Below are 19,827 nucleotides of genomic sequence, written 5' to 3'. Positions count from 1 at the left end.
AAATTTGTGGTTAGATGGAGATGAGGTCAGAAACAAGCTGATAGGGCCCCCCCCAGCAGCCTCCATAAGTAGCTATGTATAGGGCATCAGTGGTTCCCTGAGGTCTGTGAGTCAGGACAAATGGAGCAAGTGGGTCAAATGGCTTAAAACACTCTGGCTATATGATCCTAAAGATCTGGAATGGATAATATAGGATAATGTGAATACTGAAAACCAGACAGAAGAGTATTGTAATAAACTGACTTCCCATCACAAAGTTGCATGAAAATATCCCATGATCCCCTATGCTTTCCAGGCACTCATCCTGACTATTCCCAGTTATACTCTGGAGTGCCAACAGGAAACATGACTGCTCCCTTATCCCCATCAGAATCCTTGGAATGACCTGTCTGTCCCCTTTGGCCTCCTTGACTGGGAGAAAGAGAACTAATGAAATCTGCTTTTCATTAGCCATGAGTCCAATTGGGGACGCCTTCCGGAACCGCCTGCGAATGTTCCCTTCTCTAATCAATTGCTGCACAATTGACTGGTTCCAGTCTTGGCCCACAGATGCCCTGGAGTTGGTGGCCAACAAATTTCTAGAAGATGTAGAGCTCGATGACGATATTCGGACAGAGTGAGTGCTAGCTGCATTTTAGTACCCCAAACAAATATTTCAAATGAAAATCAAGACATTGGCTCTATTCTTTTTGCTGTTTTAAGATTTATCAATTTATGTATGTTCTGTTCTGTTCAGTCACTAAGTCATGTGTCTGACTCTCTGTGACCACATGGACTGCTGCATGCTAGACTTCCCTGTCCTTCACTATCTCCCAGAGTGTCCATTGAGTTGGGGATGCTATCTAACCATCTCATCCTCTGCCACCCCCTTCTCCTTTTGCCTTCAATCTTTCCCAGAATCAAGGTCTTTTCCAATGAGAAATAAATTATAAATAATAAATACCATTTAGATATTTAATAAAACACCTTTGCTGAAAAAGAACATTTCCTTGTTCAGAATTGTTCTAGAGATGTACTGTTGTCATAGCTATGAGAACCTGGATTTCAATAATCTTAGAGCATGCATTCTCAACAGGGGAGATATTGCTGCCTAGGGGATGGAAAACTGGTACTTGGGAGGGATTTTGTTGTGAAAAAAAATATTTTGTGTGTAAAGCACAGATAAACAAAATAAAGCACTGAATTTTGGCTAGAGTAAGACAAAGGATAAGATTGTTGACCATTCTAAGTGTCCTATGAAGGTAAGGGTCATGTCACCTGCCTTGTATAGTTTTATATCCTTAGTACCTAGTACATAGTAGGTTTGAATACTGCTTACTAAGTGAGTAAATACAAAATGAAGAAACAGGTAGTGGTCAGAATGTTCATTGCTTTAAATTCCATTTTAAGATCTTTGAATTTTGTTCTCTAGGCCCAGGAATGTTTAACCTGGGTCTATAGAAACCATATACAGGTCAGGAAGCAACAGTTAGAACTGGACATGGAACAACAGACTGGTTCCAAATAGGAAAAGGAGTACGTCAAGGCTGTATATTGTCACCCTGCTTATTTAACTTATATGCAGAGTACATCATGAGAAACGCAGGGCTGGATGAAGCACAAGCTGGAATGAAGATTGCCGGGAGAAATATCAATAACCTCAGATATGCAGATGACACCACCCTTATGGCAGAAAGTGAAGAGGAACTAAAAAGCCTCTTGATGAAAGTGAAAGAGGAAAGTGAAAAAGTTTGCTTAAAGCTCAACATTCAGAAAACTAAGATCATGGCATCTGGCCCCATCACTTCATGGGAAATAAATGGGGAAACAGTGGACCAGTGTCAGACTTTATTTTTGGGGGCTCCAAAATCACTGTAGATGGTGATTGCAGCCATGAAATTAAAAGACGCTTACTCCTTGGAAGGAAAGTTATGACAAACCAAGATAGCATATTAAAAAGCAGAGACATTACTTTGCCAACAAAGGTCCGTCTAGTCAAGGCTATGGTTTTTCCAGTGGTCATGTATGGATGTGAGAGTTGGACTGTGAAGAAAGCTGAGTGCCGAAAAATTGATGCTTTTGAACTGTGGTATTGAAGACTCTTGAGAGTCCCTTGGACTGCAAGGAGATCCAACAAGTCTATCCTAAAGGAGATCAGTCCTGCATGTTCATTGGAAGGACTGATGTTGAAGCTGAAACTCCAATACTTTGGCCACCTCATGCAAAGAGTTGACTCATTGGAAAAGACCCTGATGCTGGGAGGGATTGGAGGCAGGGGAGAAGGGGACGACAGAGGATGAGATGGCTGGATGGCATCACTGACTCGATGGACATGAGTCTGAGTAAACTCCGGGAGTTGGTGATGGCCAGGGAGGCCTGGCATGCTGCGATTCATGGGGTCTCAAAGAGTCAGACACGACTGAGCGACTGAATTGAACTGATAGGCTCATGACCAGAACTCAGAGGGTCAGTGAATGTGAGTGGGGGAAAAGTACATCTTCGTTTTCATTGACATCTAACTGGTACTTTGCATTTCTTTCAATGATGAACATAGGCAATAAACCCCCATAGGGTTGTGTAGGACCTGTGACTTTGTTACCAGTAGGAATCACAGTTATTTTCATAACTTGTTCAGTCATTACAGATGCACCAATATGTCATCCTCTTCACAATGATGGTAGTTTTCAGACCTATTGTCCAATCTTACTATTTAATGCTGTAGTTGGCAAACTATGATCCATGGCTGAGTCCAGTTCACAACTTTAATTTTCAAATATGCTTTATTGGAAAACTGCCATGCACACTGCAGTGGCAGAGTTGAATAGTTGCTACTTGAGACCATGTGGCTCACAAAGCCTAAAATATTTACTATCTGGTCCTAACCAGAAAAAGTCTGCTGACCCCTGATTTAACTTGTAAATAAGATCACACATATTGAGACTTACCTGCAGTAGTTAAGAATCCATGCTTCCAGTGGATTCTTAACCACTGCAGGGTGTGTGGCTTCGATCCAGGTCAGGAAACTAAAATCCTACATGCCACGAGGTGCAGCCAAACACACACACACACATTACTATATCATAAATTTGGTGTTTAAAATATTTAGAAAACTCTTTAACATAATTGGCTTCTTTTGTAATTCTGTAATGTATTATTTTATGCATTAAAATATTATTCTGAAAAATCCAGAGGCTTCATCAGATTTCCAAAGATTAAAAACTCCCGCTTAAAGGTGAAAAGACAGCCCTCAGAATGGGAGAAAATAATAGCAAACGAAGCAACAGACAAAGGATTAATCTCAAAAATATACAAGCAACTCCTGCAGCTCAATTCCAGAAAAATAAATGACCCAGTCAAAAAATGGGCCAAAGAACTAAACAGACATTTCTCCAGAGAAGACACACAGATGGCTAACAAACACATGAAAAGATGCTCAACATCACTCATTATCAGAGAAATGCAAATCAAAACCACAACGAGGTACCATTACACGCCAGTCAGGATGGCTGCTATCCAAAAGTCTACAAGCAATAAATGCTGGAGAGGGTGTGGAGAAAAGGGAACCCTCTTACACTGTTGGTGGGGATGCAAACTAGTACAGCCACTATGGAAAACAGTGTGGAGATTTCTTAAAAAACTGGAAATAGAACTGCCATATGACCCAGCAATCCCACTTCTGGGCATACACACCGAGGAAACCAGATCTGAAAGAGACACGTGCACCCCATGTTCATCGCAGCACTGTTTATAATAGCCAGGACATGGAAGCAACCTAGATGCCCATCAGCAGACGAATGGATAAGGAAGCTGTGGTACATATACACCATGGAATATTACTCAGCCATTAAAAAGAATTCATTTGAATCAGTTCTAATGAGATGGATGAAACTGGAGCCCATTATACAGAGTGAAGTAAGCCAGAAAGATAACATTACAGCATACTAACACATATATATGGAATTTAGAAAGATGGTAATGATAACCATATATGCAAAACAGAAAAAGAGACACAGATGTACAGAACAGACTTTTGGACTCTGTGGGAGAAGGCGAGGGTGGGATGTTTCGAGAGAACAGCATTGAAACGTGTATATTATCTAGAGTGAAACAGATCACCAGCCCAGGTTGGATGCATGAGACAAGTGCTCGGGCCTGGTGCACTGGGAAGACCCAGAGGAATCGGGTGGAGAGGGAGGTGGAAGGGGGGTTCAGGATGGGGAATACATGTAACTCCATGGCTGATTCATGTCAATGTATGACAAAACCCACTTCAATATTGTAAAGTAATTAGCCTCCAACTAATAAAAATAAATGAAAAATAAATAAATAAACATAATTCATGGAAAAAGAAAAACCTCCTGCTTAAAACCTGATGATTCACAAAAGTGATTAAAGCTAGAAATTGCCTGATCAAAGTTCATTCTAGTAAGAATACATACCTCCCCAATCCTTCTTGAGGCTCTGTTGATGTGCTTCAAAGAATTGGGGGTTCTAGCTGGCCACTGTGGGTGGCTTTCTCATATCCTTACTTCTGTGAACCAAAGCTGTGCTAGATCTCTCTGGAGCAAGTTGGGCCTGTCTGACCACCTTTGTGTCCTCTACAGGGTCATCTTCATGTGCAAATATTTCCAGGAGAGTGTGAAAAAGCTGTCACTTGATTATTACAACATCCTTCGCAGACACAACTATGTTACCCCCACCTCCTACCTCGAACTGATCCTAACATTCAAGACACTCCTGAATAAGAAGAGGCAAGAGGTTGATATGATGAGGAACCGATATCTGACAGGCCTGCAGAAACTTGAATTTGCAGCTTCACAGGTAAGCACAGGCAAAATAGTATTGGGACAAAGAGGTCCAGAATTAATTGGATGCAGTGAAGCACTTGTTCAGTTGCAGAAGTCAAAAGAGTGCAAAAAAATAAAGACAGCATCTGACCCTGCGCTCACCTCACTTGCTTGACCTACTCCATTACAATAAAATACAATAGTACATACAAAAAATACAATAGTATATGTAAAATATGAGGCTTCCCTGGTGGCTCAGATGGTATATGGTGACTCAGTTCAGTTCAGTTCAGTCACTCAGTCATATCCAACTCTTTGCGACCCCGTGGACTGCAGCATGCTAGGCCTCCCTGTCCATCACCAACTCCCAGAGTTTGCTCAAACTCATGTCTATTGAGTCGGTGATGCCATATAACCATCTCATCCTCTGCCATCCCCTTCTCCTCCTGCCTTCAATCTTTCCCAGCATCAGGGTCTTTTCTAATGAGTCAGTTCTTCACAGCAGGTAACCAAAGTATTGGAGTTTCAGCTTCAGCATCAGTCCTTCCAATGAATATTCAGGACTGAGTTCTTCTAGGATGGACTGCTTGGATCTCCTCGAAGTCCAAGGGACTCTCTAGAATCTTCTTCAACAACCACAGTTCAAAAGTATAAATTTTTCAGCAGTCAGCTTTCTTTATATTCCAACTCTCACATCCATACATGACTACTGGAAAAACCATAGATTTGACTATATGGACCTTTGTTGGCAAAGTAATGTCTCCACTTTTTAATATGCTGTGTAGGTTGGTCATAACTTTTCTTCCAAGGACCAAGCATCTTTTAATTTCAAGGCTACAATCACCATCTGTGGTGATTTTGGAGCCCCAAAAAATAGTCTCTCACTGTTTCCATTGTTTCCCCATCTATTTGCCATGAAGTGATGGGAACAGATGCCATGATCTTAGTTTTCTGAATGTTGAGTTTTAAGTCAATTTGTTCACTCTCCTCTTTCACTTTCATCAAGAGGCTCTTTAGTTCTTCGCTTTCTGCCCTAAGGGTGGTGTCATCTGCGTATCTGAGGTTATTGATATTTCTCCTGTCATTCTTGATTCCAGCTTGTGCTTCATCCCGCCCAGCGTTTCTCATGATGTACTCTGCTTTTAAGTTAAATAAGCAGGGTGACAATGTACAGCCTTGACGTACTCATTTCCTAATTTGGAACCAGTCTGTTGTTCCATGTCCAGTTCTAACTGTTGCTTCCTTACCTTCCTAACTGTTGCTTCCTGACCTGAGTACAGATTTCTCAAGAGGCAGGTCAGGTGGTCTGGTATTCCCATCTCTTTAAGAATTTTCCAGAGTTTGTCGTGGTCCACACAGTCAAAGGCTTTGGCATAGTCAATAAAGCAGAAGTAGATGTTTTCTGAAACTCTCTTGCTTTTTTGATGATCCAACAGATGTTGGCAATTTGATCTCTGGTTCCTCTGCCTTTTCTAAATCCAGCTGAACATCTGGAAGTTCACGGTTCACATATTGCTGAAGCCTGGCTGGGAGAATTTTGAGCATTACTTTACTAGCGTGTGAAATGTGTGCAATTGTGCAGTCATTTGAGTATTCTTTGACATTGCTTTTCTTTGGGATTGGAATGAAAACTGACCTTTTCCAGTCTTGTGGCCACTGCTGAGGTTTCCAGTTTTTCTGGCATGTTGAGTGCAGCACTTTCACAGCATCATCTTTTAGGATTTGAAATAGCTCAACTGGAATTCCATCACCTCCACTAGCTTTGTTATTGGTGATGCTTCCTAAGGCCCACTTGACTTCACATTCCAGGATGTCTTGCTCTAGGTGAGTGATCACACCATTGTGTTCATCTAGGTCGTGAAGATCTTTTTTGTATAGTTCTTCTGTGTATTCCTGCCATCTCTTCTTAATATCTTCTGCTTCTGATAGGTCCATACCATTTCTGTCCTTTCTTGTGCCTATCTTTGCATGACCAGTTCCCTTGGTATATCAAATTTTCTTGAAGAGATCTCTAGACTTTCCCATTCTATTGTTTTCCTCTGTTTCTTTGCGTTGATCCTTGAGGAAGGCTTTCTTATCTCTCCTTGTTATTCTTGGAACCCTGCATTCAAATGGGTATATCTTTCCTTTTCTCTTTTGCCTTTTGTTTCTCTTCTATGGTGGCTCAGTCAGTAAAAAAATCCACCTGCAAGGCAGGAGATGAAAGAGACACAGTTTCCATCCATTGGTCTGGAAGATCACCTGGAGAAGGAAATGGCAACCCACTCCAGTATTCTTGCCTGGGAAATCCCATGTACAGAGGAGTCACAGGGTAGCAAGAGTTGGACACAACTACTGACTAAACCACCACCACCACCATATATGAATATATATATATACACATATATAAAGGACAATATTAATAGTATATAAAAATACAATAGTATATATAAATAGACTGAGTTTTTTGGATCCCTCTTAAATTTTGTGCCCAATGTAAGTCCCTCACTTACCTCACCTTTGCCCCAGCCCTGGATATTCTCAATGGAGAACTGGGCAGAATAAGGCAGTGGTTAAGAACAAGGCCTAGGCTCAAATTCCAGCTTTATAGCTTACCAGGTATAGAACCTTGAAGATTCTCTTCTATAAAAAAATGATAATATGTCTTCACTTCATAGGACTATTATGAAGATTAAGTGATCTAACCCAAGTGTAACCCTTAGCGAAATGCCTGACATATGATTTAGTAATTCATTTGTGCTTGAGCCACTTGACAAAACCATATTAAGACATGAATTTTCAGCACCCATAAAGAACTAGGGCAACCGAATGGTTTTCAGTGGGTTAGCCTGGCACTGAATACAGAGCAGATCCACCAACATGCAGCACACGGGGTGGGGAAGAACATCAGAAGTGGCCTCTGTTGCTCTCTTCCTTTAGTTGCTGGGTCCAACTCAAGGTCCTTAAGCTTTTAGAGAGATGTTGAAAATTGGAGTCTATCCACATAAGGGTGAGCAAACTGTGTTATTTGAAGAGCAGCAAAATGACTTGAGACAGTCTAGACCAGTAGAGGGAATGATGGTGCCAGTTAACTTCCCTTGAGCCCTCCCACGTGTCTGGTGCTCTATATGAGGAAAGTACAGTTATCATCACATCACACACAAAGAGATCAAGGTCCCAGAGAGGACAGGCAACTTGCCCATGATCACACAGCCTCATGAGTAGCTGGTGCAAGTGATGATGTGAAAACTGAAACTTAAGTCTGAGTGACTCCACAGTCTGTGTTCCTAATCAACCAGCTTGCTATGCTTCCTTTCTCACATGGGCTTTCTGTGGGCAGTTGGTTCAAGGTTATGAGACTTTCTTCAAATAAACATTGAAAATCTAATGTGTTAAGTTGTCTGAAAAATGGTCAACTCCCCTGAGAGGTGGTGACCTCCCTATCAGTAGAAGTGTTCAAACAGTGGCCAGAAAACTACTAGACAGGAATGTTGTAGAGGGCATCAGACTGTTGGGGAAAAAATATGACCTTTAAAGTTCTGTCCTTCCCAGCTATCTCAGCCATGTATATTCCTTAAAAAAATGTAGGGGTTTTTCCCCTAACTTACTTCTGTCTTTCCCTGCCCCCAATACTAAAGTGTAGTGTAGGCTCAATACAAGAATACCTTTTTTAAATGCTGTATCTTTTTTAAAAAAATTTAAGATTACTATTGAATGTCTAGTGCCTATCATGGAGCTTGATAATTTACAACACATAGCATGAACTAAATAATGAAATATTACAAGATCAAAGAGAGAAACTCCAGCCAACAAATATGTACCCAGTGCCATTAACATCATTTGTATTTTCTGCATGTATTATCAGTTAGAGAATTATTTCAACTTTTGCCAACTGTTCCATTTTTGGCATTTATATAGCTGACCTGGCACCCCACCCATCCTCTCTCCTTGCTAGGTGGCCGTCATGCAAGTAGAACTGACGGCCCTCCAACCCCAACTCATTCAGACCTCTGAGGAGACCGCTAAGATGATGGTGAAAATCGAAGCAGAGACTCGAGAAGCTGATGCCAAGAAACTTCTAGTGCAAGCAGATGAAAAGGAAGCCAATGCTGCTGCTGCCATTGCTCAAGGAATCAAGGTATAACTTGCTGAGAGTAAAGAAAGGGAGCCAGCATTTTCAGCATTCATCTGTTATCTCACTAGAGCCTAATAGAGTCTCACAGAATATACATGGTCATGCCTATCTTGCAGAGGGAGAAAATGAGACTCGAATGATTAGTTTCCCAGCATCACATAGCTAGTAAACGACCTGGTTCTCTCCAGGAAGAATTATTGTTTTACAAATGCTCTCCATCTCACTCAAAGTCGTATAAGCTCCAGCAGGATCTAACCCTATCTCATATTTCTTTCTTCTCATTGACTCTTTTCTGGCCACAGTGGCCTCCTAGCTATTCACTAAACAAACACAAGGCATGTCCCACCTCAGGGCCCTTGCACTGGCTGTTTCCTCTGACTATCTCCTTCACCTCAGTCATGTTTTTGCTCAAATGTGGCTAGTGTAAGGTGTGGAGTAAATATTTGTCAAATGACAGAATGTTGAATCTAGAGGACCCCATTTGAAGATAATTTTTGTACCAAAGAAGAAAAGTCCTGGGAAGGGCTTCACCTGTATTCAGATATTAGAAGAAAATCTGATTAACGCTCATGTTATATATTTCTCCAAGCACTTTCAAGTATACAATTCCATTTGAGTATCACAATGACTTTGGACTTATAGTAATGACAAGCCATCAAGGTCTGGAAGCCAACAACACTGGAGTTCAGTGGTAAACTGACTTTGTACGGCCTGTTGGTAGAATCCAACTCCAAGACTCATGGCACTTAGCTGAAGATACTGGTCCTTGTGCCCCACATAGCAATTAGAAAAACTCTTTTGACCATTCTTCAAACAAGAGCTTGAACAAGAATTAGTTTGTGTCTCACTTCTAGATCATGGGGCACTTTTTTCAAAAGAATAGACCTTTTCTCCAGTGAGTCCTGAGATTCACTTGGGTCCAGTCCCTGGTCTCAGAGTTCCACAATACATGCCCTGGATAAGAGAGGCATGCTCACTCATAGTCCTACTGGTAGGACTATGCGAGTGGAACCATGAAAAACCATAAAAGACATTGACCACTGGCCACATAATGTAGCAAGTAATTTACCATTCTATAACAAGACGATAATAAGAGCTACTACTTACCAGCACCATTATGGTGTATTTGAAAGCGAGGTGAAAGTCATTCAGTCATGTCTGACTCTTTGTGACCCCATGGACTGTACAGTCCATGGAATTCTCCAGGCCAGAATACTGGAGTGGGTAGCCTTTCCTTTCTCCAGGGAATCTTCCCAACCCAGGGATCGAACCCAGATCTTCCCCATTACAGGCAGATTCTTTACCAGCTGAGCCACAAGGGAAGCCCAAGAATAATGGAGTGGGTAGCCCATCTCTTCTCCAGCAGATCTTCCCGACCCAGGAAACGAACTGGGGTCTCCTGCATTGCAAGTGGATTTTTTTACCAACCAAGCTACCAGGGAAGCCCATGGTGTATTTGGTATTCCTTTATTTAACAAATATTTATTGAACACTTACTTTTTGCTGGCACTTTTCTAGGCAGTGGGGAAATGGGAGTGAATAAGAGAGTTTCTTCTCTCTTCTCTCCTCGACTTGATTTACATTAACTTTCATCATCCTAACAGCCCTGCAAGGCAAATGGTATCATCCCTAGTTTACAAATGAGAAAATCATGGTTCAAGAACTAAAATGATTTGCCTAAGATCACAGAGTGACAATGTGATTGAATCGGGATTAAAATCCACATCTCTCTGATTCCAAAGCCCTTGCATGTGACCATTATTCCAGGATTTAACAAAAATTAGCAGCTGGGCAATATAATAAGCTATGACACATACAGTATTTCTTTTAATTTGAAATAGTTGAAAGATTTCAAATAAAAATTCTAAAATTTCAGCTTTCCTTAGAAAAAAATCGGGCTCTTGGGTAACACGGGACCTGCATTCCTGGGTTGCATCCGTTGGCAGCATTAAATAGATGCTGTCCTTTGTGTGTTCCAGCTCATCAAAGTCCCAGTCAGCTTACCTGCCACACTCATATCACTAGCCTGGCCCCTGTGCTGAGTGCTTAGTCGCTCAGTCATGTCCAGCTCTTTTCAAGCCCGCCAGGCTCCTCTGTCCAGGGGATTCTCCAGGCAAGAATTCTGGAGTGGGTTGCCATGTCCTCCTGCAGGGGATCTTCCCAACCCAGGGATCGAACCCAGGTCTCTTGCATTGCAGATGGATTCTTTACTGTCAAGCCACCAGGGAAGCCCGGTGGCTGGCCCCTAGAGCATGTGAATTTGCAACCCTTCCATGGTTCTATACTAGAATCAGCCATGTCAGGGCTCAACTTTGCTCTGTCCATTTCTAACCAGTTTCCTAACCTATGAAATGGAGATGCTGAGAGGAAAACATGTGAAGCTTATGGCATGTGTCCAGCGTACAATCAGAGCTTAACAGCCCATGTTAAGTGTCCTCCAAAATCGTCATTCTTGACCCTGTACCAAGTGGACTTGCCTGTTTTATGAGGACCAGTCTGTCACCATATCAAGTATTCTCACATATAGGGTTCTGTTGTACAGTGTCAGGGGAAAACAGTGACTTGCTGGAACAGGAGGGAGGCAAGAGGTGACGTCAGGTTTATAAGGAGATGGCCCACCACACCCATTCCTGGGCAATAAACTGCCACCTATGGTTTTGGTGTGAAGGGTAAGGTCTAATGCTCTGCCATCCCATCCCCAAGTACTGGGAGCGACAACCTGGAGGTGAGTCAGGAAGTGGAAGAAACTATCCAAGGAGGAGAAGAAAACCTGTGCTTACTCTAAGGCTTTTTTTTGTAAGGACCAGAAACCCCTCCTGAACCTCTCATGGTTACAGTCCTTTTCCACACAAGGATGGATGATTTTCTTTAAACTCTTCACACCCCTAGAAATAAGAGAACATGGGAGAGCACCCAGTGTGGTACTTAATGAAGTTCAGAGGTCCTGCAATGGAATGGGATTCATACTAGGAGGATCAGGAGATTTGCAAGAAAAGAGTCAGTGCTCAAACACTTTGCTCCCAAGAAAAATGGCTTGCTTAAATTGGTCGATTCTTTTTAAGCTAATGTGTCATTTCTTTCCCCCATAATGAGAATAATAATTAATGCCAGAAGTACTGCAGAGCTGATTACATTTTGTCAGTAAGCACTGTGATTCACAAGCCTCGAACAGCCCTGCTGCTCCATGCACTGCTAAGCTACAGGGGTCATTTTTAATTATAATTTCTTATCATGGAAGCAAATGATGTTAACAGTAATAACACATACAAAATGACTTTTAAGAGCTCAGCTTTAACACTTTTCCACTTTTCCAGGCTTTCCTCTAGTTCCTGTCTATACATGTGGATAGGTTTATTATTGCAACCATAGCATAATTGTGACTTGTTTTATGGTTTTGTTTCCTTAACAGCTTATCACAAATGTTTTTCCAAAATGTTATATAATCATTTTAATGACCATTTTAAGTAGGTGCTTCACCCATCGAGTAGCTATTCCCCTGGGCATTGAAGTCTATTATTTCCTTCCTTATTTTCAGTGTTTCCAGAGTATCAGCTTGAGTCTCAACAGAGCTGTGTGCCAGAATCACCTCTGGAGTTTTAAAAATGCAGATGCCCAGACCCCTTACCCCACACCAGACTGAATGAATCAGAACCTCTGGGTATGGAACTTGATGATGTGGATGCTCAAAATGCCCCTCAGTGACTCTGATGCACAATGTTGAGAATCACTGTTAGAGATATGTTACAACTAGAGGCCGTTTGCCCCTTCATGGATCACAGCCCTTGTCGTGGCAAAGGAGCTTGCTGTGTAAAGCCATGAAGCTATGAACCATGCTATGCAAGACAGACAGGTCATCCATAGTGAAGAGTTCTGACAAAACATAGGCCACTGGGGGATGAAATGGCAAATCACTCCAGTATTCCTGCCAAGAAAACCCCATGAACATATGAAAAGGCAATAAGATATGACACCAAATGAGCCCCCCAGGCCAGAAGGTGTCCAATATGCTACTGGGAAAGAGCAGGGAAATAGCTTCAAGAGGAAAGAAGATGCTGGGCCAAAGCTGAAATGACACTCAGTTGTGGATGTGTCTGGTGGTGAAAGTTAGGTCCAATGCTGTAAAGAACAGTATTGCATAGAAACCTGAAATGTTAGATCCAAGAATCAAGGTAAATTGGACACGGTCAAGCAGGCGATGGCAAAAGTGAACATCGACATTTTAGGAATCAGTCAACTAAAATGGACAGGAGTGGGTGAATTTAATTCAGGTAACCATTATATCAACTACTGTGGGCAAGAATCCCTTAGAAGAAATGAAGTAACCCTCACAGTCAACAAGAGTCCAAAATGCAGTACTTGAGTGTAATCTCAAAAAAGACAGAATGATCTCGGTTTATTTCCAAGGCAAACCATTCAGCATCACAGTAATCCAAGTCTATGCCCCAATCATTAATGCTAAAGAAACTGAAGTCAAATGGTTCTATGAAGACCTACAAGACCTTCTAGTTCAGTTCAGTCACTCAGTCATGTCTGACCGTTTTCGACTCCATGAACGGCAGCACGCCAGGCCTCCCTGTCCATCACCAACTCCCAGAGTTTACACAAACTCATGTCCATTGAGTCAGTGATGCCATCCAGCCATCTCATCCTCTGTCGTCCCCTTCCCCTCCTGCCCTCAATTTTTCCCAGCATCAGGGTCTTTTCCAGTGAGTCAGCTCTTTGAATCAGGTGGCCAAAGTATTAGAGTTTCAGCTTCAACATCAGCCCTTCCAATGAACACCGGGTCTGATCTCCTTTAGGATGGACTGGTTGGATCTCCTTGCAGTTCAAGGGACTCTCAAGAGTCTTCTCTTATACCACAGTTCAAAAGCATCAATTCTTCAGCGCTCAGATTTCTTTATCCAACTCTCACATCCATACATGACTACTGGAAAAACCATAGCCTTGACTAGACGGACATTTGTTGGCAAAGTAATGTCTCTGCTTTTTAATATGCTGTCTAGGTTGGTCATAACTTTCCTTCCAAGGGGTAAGCATCTTTTAATTTCATGGCTGCAATCATCATCTGCAGTGATTTTGGAGCCCCCCAAAATAAAGTCTGACACTGTTTCCACTGTTTCCCCATCTATTTCCCATGAAGTGATGGGACCAGATGCCATGATCTTAGTTTTCTGAATGTTGAGCTTTAAGCCAACTTTTTCACTCTTCTCTTTCACTTTCATCATGACACTCTTTAGTTCTTCTTCACTTTCTGCCATAAGGGTGGTGTCATCTGCATATCTGAGGTTATTGATATTTCCCCCAGCAGTTTTGATTCCAGTTTGTGCTTCTTCCAGCCCAGCATTTCTCATGATGTACTCTGCATATAAGTTAAATAAGCAGGGTGACAATATACAGCCTTGACATACTGCTTTTCCTATTGGGAACCAGTCTGTTGGTCCATGTCCAGTTCTAACTGTTGCTTCCTGACCTGCATATAGGTTTCTCAAGAGGCAGGTCAGGTAGTCTGCTATTCCCTTCTCTTTCAGAATTTTCCACAGTTTATTATGATCCACACAGTCTACAAGACCTTCTATAACTAACACCAAAAGCATGTCCTTTTCATCACAGAGGATTGAAATGCAAAAGTAGTAAGTCAAGAGATACTGGAGTAACAGACAACTTTGGCTTTGGAGTACAAAATGAAGCAGGGCAAATGCTAACAGTTTTGCCAAGAGAACACACTGGTCATAGCAAACATCTTCCAACAACACAGGAGACGACTGTATACATGGACATCACCTGATGGTCAATACCGAAATCAGCTTGATTATATTTTTTGCAGCTGAAGATGCAAAAGCTCTATACAGTCAGCAAAAAAAAAAAAAAAAAAAAAAAGACCTGGAGCTGACTTTGGCTTAGATCACAAGCTCCTTATTGCAAATTCAGCCTTAAATTAAGGAAAGTAGGGAAAGCTATTAGGGCATTCAGGTATGACTTAAATCAAATCCCTTATGATTATACAGTGAAGGTGACAAATAGATCCAAGGAATTAGATCTGGTAGACAGAGTGCCTGAAGAACTATGGACAGAAGTTCATAACATTGTACTGAAGGCAGTGACAAAAACCATTCCAAAGAAAAAGAAATGCTAGAAAGCAAAATGGTTGTCTGAGATGCTGTAAAAATAGCTGAGGAAAGAAGAGAAGTGAAAGGCAAGGGAGAAGGGGAAAGATATATACAACTGAATGCAGAGTTCCAGAGAATAGCAAGGAGAGATAAGAAGACCTTCTGAAATGAACAATGCAAAGATGTAGAGGAAAACAATTGAATGGAAAAAACTAGAGATCTCTTCAAGAAAATTGGAGATAACAGGGGAATATTTCATGCAAAGATGGGCATGATAAAGGACAGAAACAGTAAGGAGCTAACAGAAAGAAAAGAGATTAAGGAGAAGTGACAAGAATACACAGAAGAACTATTTTTAAAAAGTCTTAGTGACCTGGAAAACCATGATAGTGTGGAAACTCACTGAGAGCTGGACATCCTGGAGTGTGAAGTTAAGTGGGCCTTAGGAAGCATTACTACAAGCAAAGCTAATGGAGGTGATGGGATTCCAGCTGAGCTATTTCAAATCTTAAAAGATGATGCTGTTAAAATGTGGCCATCAATATGTCAGCAAATTTGGAAAGTTCAACAGTGGCCACAGAACAGAATAAGGTCAGTTTTCATTCCAATCCCAAAGAAGGGGAATGCCAAAAAATGTTTCAACTACCATACATTTGTGCTCATTTCACATACTAGTAAGCTTATACTCAAAATCCTTCAAGCTATGTTTTAGCAGTATGTGAACTGAGAACTTCCAGAGGTACAAGCTGGGTTTAGAAAAGGCAGAGGAACCAGAGATCAAATTGCCAACGTCCATTGGATCACAAAGAAAGCAAGGGAATTCCAGAAAAACATCTGCTTCTGCTTCATTGACTATACTAAAGCCTTTGTGTGGATGAAAACAAACTGTGGAAAATTCTTCAAGAGATGGGAATACCAGGCCATCTTATCTGTCTCCTGAGAAACCTGTATGCAGGTCAAGAACCAACAGTTAGAACTTTACATGGAACAACAGACTGGTTCAAAATTGGGAAAGGAGTATGTCAAGACTATATATTGTCACCTTGCTTATTTAACTTTAATGCAGAGTTGTTGTTCAGTTGCTAAGTTGTGTCCAACTGTTTCCAACCCCATGGACTGCAGCATGCCAGGCTTCACTGTTCTTCACTATCTTCTGGAGTTTGCTCAAACTCATGTTCATTGAGTCAATGATGCCATCCAACCATCTCATCCTTTGTCACCCACTTCTCCTCCTGCCCTCAATCTTTCCCAACATCAGGATATTTTCCAGTGAGTTGGCTCTTCGCATAAGGTGGCCAAAGTATTGGCGCTTCAGCTTCAGCATCAGTCCTTCCAACCATATTGAGGGTTGATTTCCTTTAGGATTAACTGGTTTGATACTGGAGTGGGTTGCCATTCCCTTCTCCATGGGACCTTCCCGACCCAAGGATCAAACCTGGGTCTCCCACATTACAAGCAGATTCTTTCCTGTCTGAGCCACCAGGGAAGCCTAATTGGCTATACATCAATACAAAATAAAAAGTTTAAAGTTAAAAAAAATGCTGGCTTTAAACTCAACATTAAAACAAAAAACTAAGATCATGGCATCTGGTCCAGTCACTTCATGGCAAATAGAAGGGGGAAAATGGGAAGCAGTGACAGATTTTATTTTAGGGGTCTTAAAATCACTGCAGACAATGACTGCAGCCATGAAATTAAAAGATGCTTGCTCCTTATAAGGAAAGCTACGGCAAACCTAGATAGCATATTATAAAGCAGAGATATCACTTTTCCAACAAAGGTCCATGTAGTCAAAGCTATGACTTTTCCAGTAGTCATGTATGGATGTGAGAGTTGGACCATAAAGAAGGCTGAGTACCGAAGAACTGATGCTTTTGAACTGAGGTGCTGGAGAAGACTCTTGAGATCCCCTTGGACTGCAGGGAGATCAAACCAGTCAATCCTAAAGGAAATCAACCCTGAATATTCATTGGAAGGACTGATGCTGAAGCTGAAGCTCCAATACTTTGACCATCTGATGTGAAGAGCCGACTCATTGGAAAGATCCTCATGCTGGGAAAGATTGAATGCCAAAGGACAAGGGGACAGCAGAGGATGATATGGTTAGATAGCATCCTCGACTTAATGGGCATGAAGTTGATCAAACTCCAGAACATAGTGAAGGACAGGGGAACCTCGCATGCTGCAGTTCACACGGTTGCAAAGAGTTGAACACAACTTAGTGATTGAACAACAAAAGAGGCCTTTTGAGTCATTTGATGAACAACCTTGCTGGAACCCAGGCCTTACTCCTTAGGAAAGAAGTGGAGCCATCACAACATTGGGAGGCATAATGTGACAGTGGGCCATAAAGAAGGCTGAGTGCCAAGAATTGATACTTCAAATTGTAGTGCTGGAGAAGACTCCCGAAAGTCCCTTGGACAGCAAGAGGAACAAACCAATCAATCCTAAAGGAAATCAACCCTGAATCTTCATTGGAAGAACTAATGCTAAAGCTGAAGCTCCAATACACACATACATGTAAGAAGGTGGAACTTCCTTTATTTTGTTTGCTTATCAAAATAAACCTGCAGGACATAGATTTTGACACGCGCTGCTTTTGACATTCTCGTGAAATTTCACTTCAATCATGACTGTGTTATCACTCCCTGGGCTGGGAGACTATCAGAAAATTTACTGAGTGGGGAGCCGGGGGCCCAAAGTTGGAACTTGGCTCAATGACTAACCGGTTTTGTGGCCTTGGTTAACTCATTTTTTCTCCCAAGACCTCATTGTTTTGTTGTTGTTGTTGTTGTTGTTGTTGAAGGAGAAGGATTGGACTGCTAAATACAGTTGCATTTACAGGAGATTGGGTCCAGCCTTCCCCACCCCATCCCCACCTCTGGCCCCACAGATACCAAAATGCTCAGATGCTTAAGCCCCTGCCTTCTGGATCTGTGGTTCCGAATCCACAGTTAGAGAGGGCCAACTGTAATCTATACAGAATTTTATAATGTTGAGATTTCCTCTTTTAAAAAAAATTGAGATATAATTCACATACCACTAATAGTCACCTTTTAAAATCATGCAATTCAGAGGGTTTTTTTTAGTATATTCACAAAGTTATACAGTCATAACCACTATGTAATTTTAGAACATCTTCATCACCCAAAAAGAAACCTATATCCATTAGTAATCACTAGCCGTTTCTTCTTCCCAGCCCCTGTCAACCACTAACCTACTTTCTGCCTATATGGGTTTTCCTTTTATACACATTTTATATAAATGGAATCATATAACAGGTGCCACTTTGTGTCTATCTGGCTGGTTTCACTTAGCTTAATGTTCTCAAGGTTTATCCATGTTGTTGCATGAATCATTACTTCATTTCTTTTTATGGCTGAATAATATTCCATTATATTAGTTTTGTTTTTAAACAAAGAAATAATGGACAAAACATATTCTGTTCTCTTTTTCCCAGGACTCACTACCCAGCTCCAGTCTTTATCCCCATTCCTCCTCCTTAAACTCTGGCCTTAAACATCACCCTGTCTCCAGGTTCACCCCTATCCCATCTCTGAGCTACACTGCATCCCAGACTCTCACCCTATCTCTGACATTCTCCCACCCCTCGTGCCTTATTCCTCCCCAAGCTTGCCGTAACCCCCTTCCCATCTGTCACTCACAAATAGGCTTCATTTTTTACTTAATCTCTCAACCCATCGTTGATCAGTTGGTATGAAGTCACTCATGGCATATACCCCTTGGGAATTAGTTAAAAACCAAAAGCTTGATTTTGTAAAAGATTATAGGCCAGGTAAATTCTCAAATGTCCAAGGCATCCAAACCACAGCTCCCAAATGCATGCATGCTTCCCTGCAGCCTTTCGGAGCCAACCTTGCATGCAAACCTCCAGGAGAAGACACTGTCCTGGAAGGACACTGGGGCAGGAAGCACCTCTTCCCACTTCTGCTGCTTCTTCCGGGGGCAGAACTTACTTCACCCTCAGTATACCAGGCACCAGGCCCTCACCCTTCTGTCCCCGTGCTTCTGCAGAACGAATGTGAAGGGGACCTGGCAGAGGCGATGCCGGCACTGGAGGCTGCACTCGCTGCGCTGGACACTCTGAACCCAGCAGACATCTCACTGGTGAAGTCGATGCAGAACCCACCTGGTCCTGTCAAGCTGGTCATGGAGAGCATCTGTGTGATGAAAGGGCTGAGACCAGAGAGGAAGCCGGACCCCAGTGGCAGCGGTAACCCCTTCCAGCACCCTTCCCAACCCCGAGGCGTACACAGGCTGCTCTCTCCTGACAGGCAGGGTGCCAGCATCCCCACTCATCCCGCCCCAGGCCTGCAGGCCTTACCGTGGTGTCTTAGGGGAAATAAGATGGGCCCCAGGATTTCTGTGTGGTCACTTGTGTTTCTTCACCATCCTCTCTCCTCTCAGTCAGTAAGGAAAACGCAGGCATCTTAAGGTGAAGCCAAACTCAGTCCAGGCCCCTGCCTACAAATTGTTACAAAAATGAAGGTCATGCAGACAAGAGGACTGATGGGATGCAGACACACAGAGTAGTAGGTGGGTGAGAGAGAGGGAGAGAAAAAGAGCTAGAGAGAGAAAGATAAAGGAGAAACTGAGAAAAAGAGAGAGACCCTGAAAGAGATAGCCAGAGGAAAAAGGAGACAGAGACCGAGAAATGGAGAGAAGGATGGTGAGACTGAGGGAGAAATAGAGAGACCTGGACACCTAGATACACGCACATGGGCATGAAGAGATCATAAACAGAGAGAGAGGTCGGGGTGAAAAGAAATCTGGAGGAAGAAAGACAAACACAGGGAGGGGTGAATGGGGGAGTGAGACT

General features: G+C 42.2%; 1 protein-coding gene across 1 annotated transcript in view; it reads left to right on the top strand.

The window, feature by feature from the left end:
• DNAH3 (dynein axonemal heavy chain 3) overlaps nucleotides 1–19,827 on the top strand; it is a 233,517-nt gene that overhangs the window by 172,828 nt on the left and 40,862 nt on the right. Inside the window, exons 48-51 of the mRNA XM_043456022.1 lie at nucleotides 451–616; nucleotides 4,584–4,800; nucleotides 8,701–8,883; nucleotides 19,023–19,221. Of these exons, the coding sequence (XP_043311957.1) occupies nucleotides 451–616; nucleotides 4,584–4,800; nucleotides 8,701–8,883; nucleotides 19,023–19,221 (765 nt within the window). The remainder of the gene's footprint in view (nucleotides 1–450; nucleotides 617–4,583; nucleotides 4,801–8,700; nucleotides 8,884–19,022; nucleotides 19,222–19,827) is intronic.

This window comes from Cervus canadensis, chromosome 32 (assembly GCF_019320065.1).
Source record: "Cervus canadensis isolate Bull #8, Minnesota chromosome 32, ASM1932006v1, whole genome shotgun sequence".
NCBI classification, from domain to species: Eukaryota; Metazoa; Chordata; class Mammalia; order Artiodactyla; family Cervidae; genus Cervus; species Cervus canadensis.
This window is presented reverse-complemented; position numbering and strand designations above follow the sequence as displayed.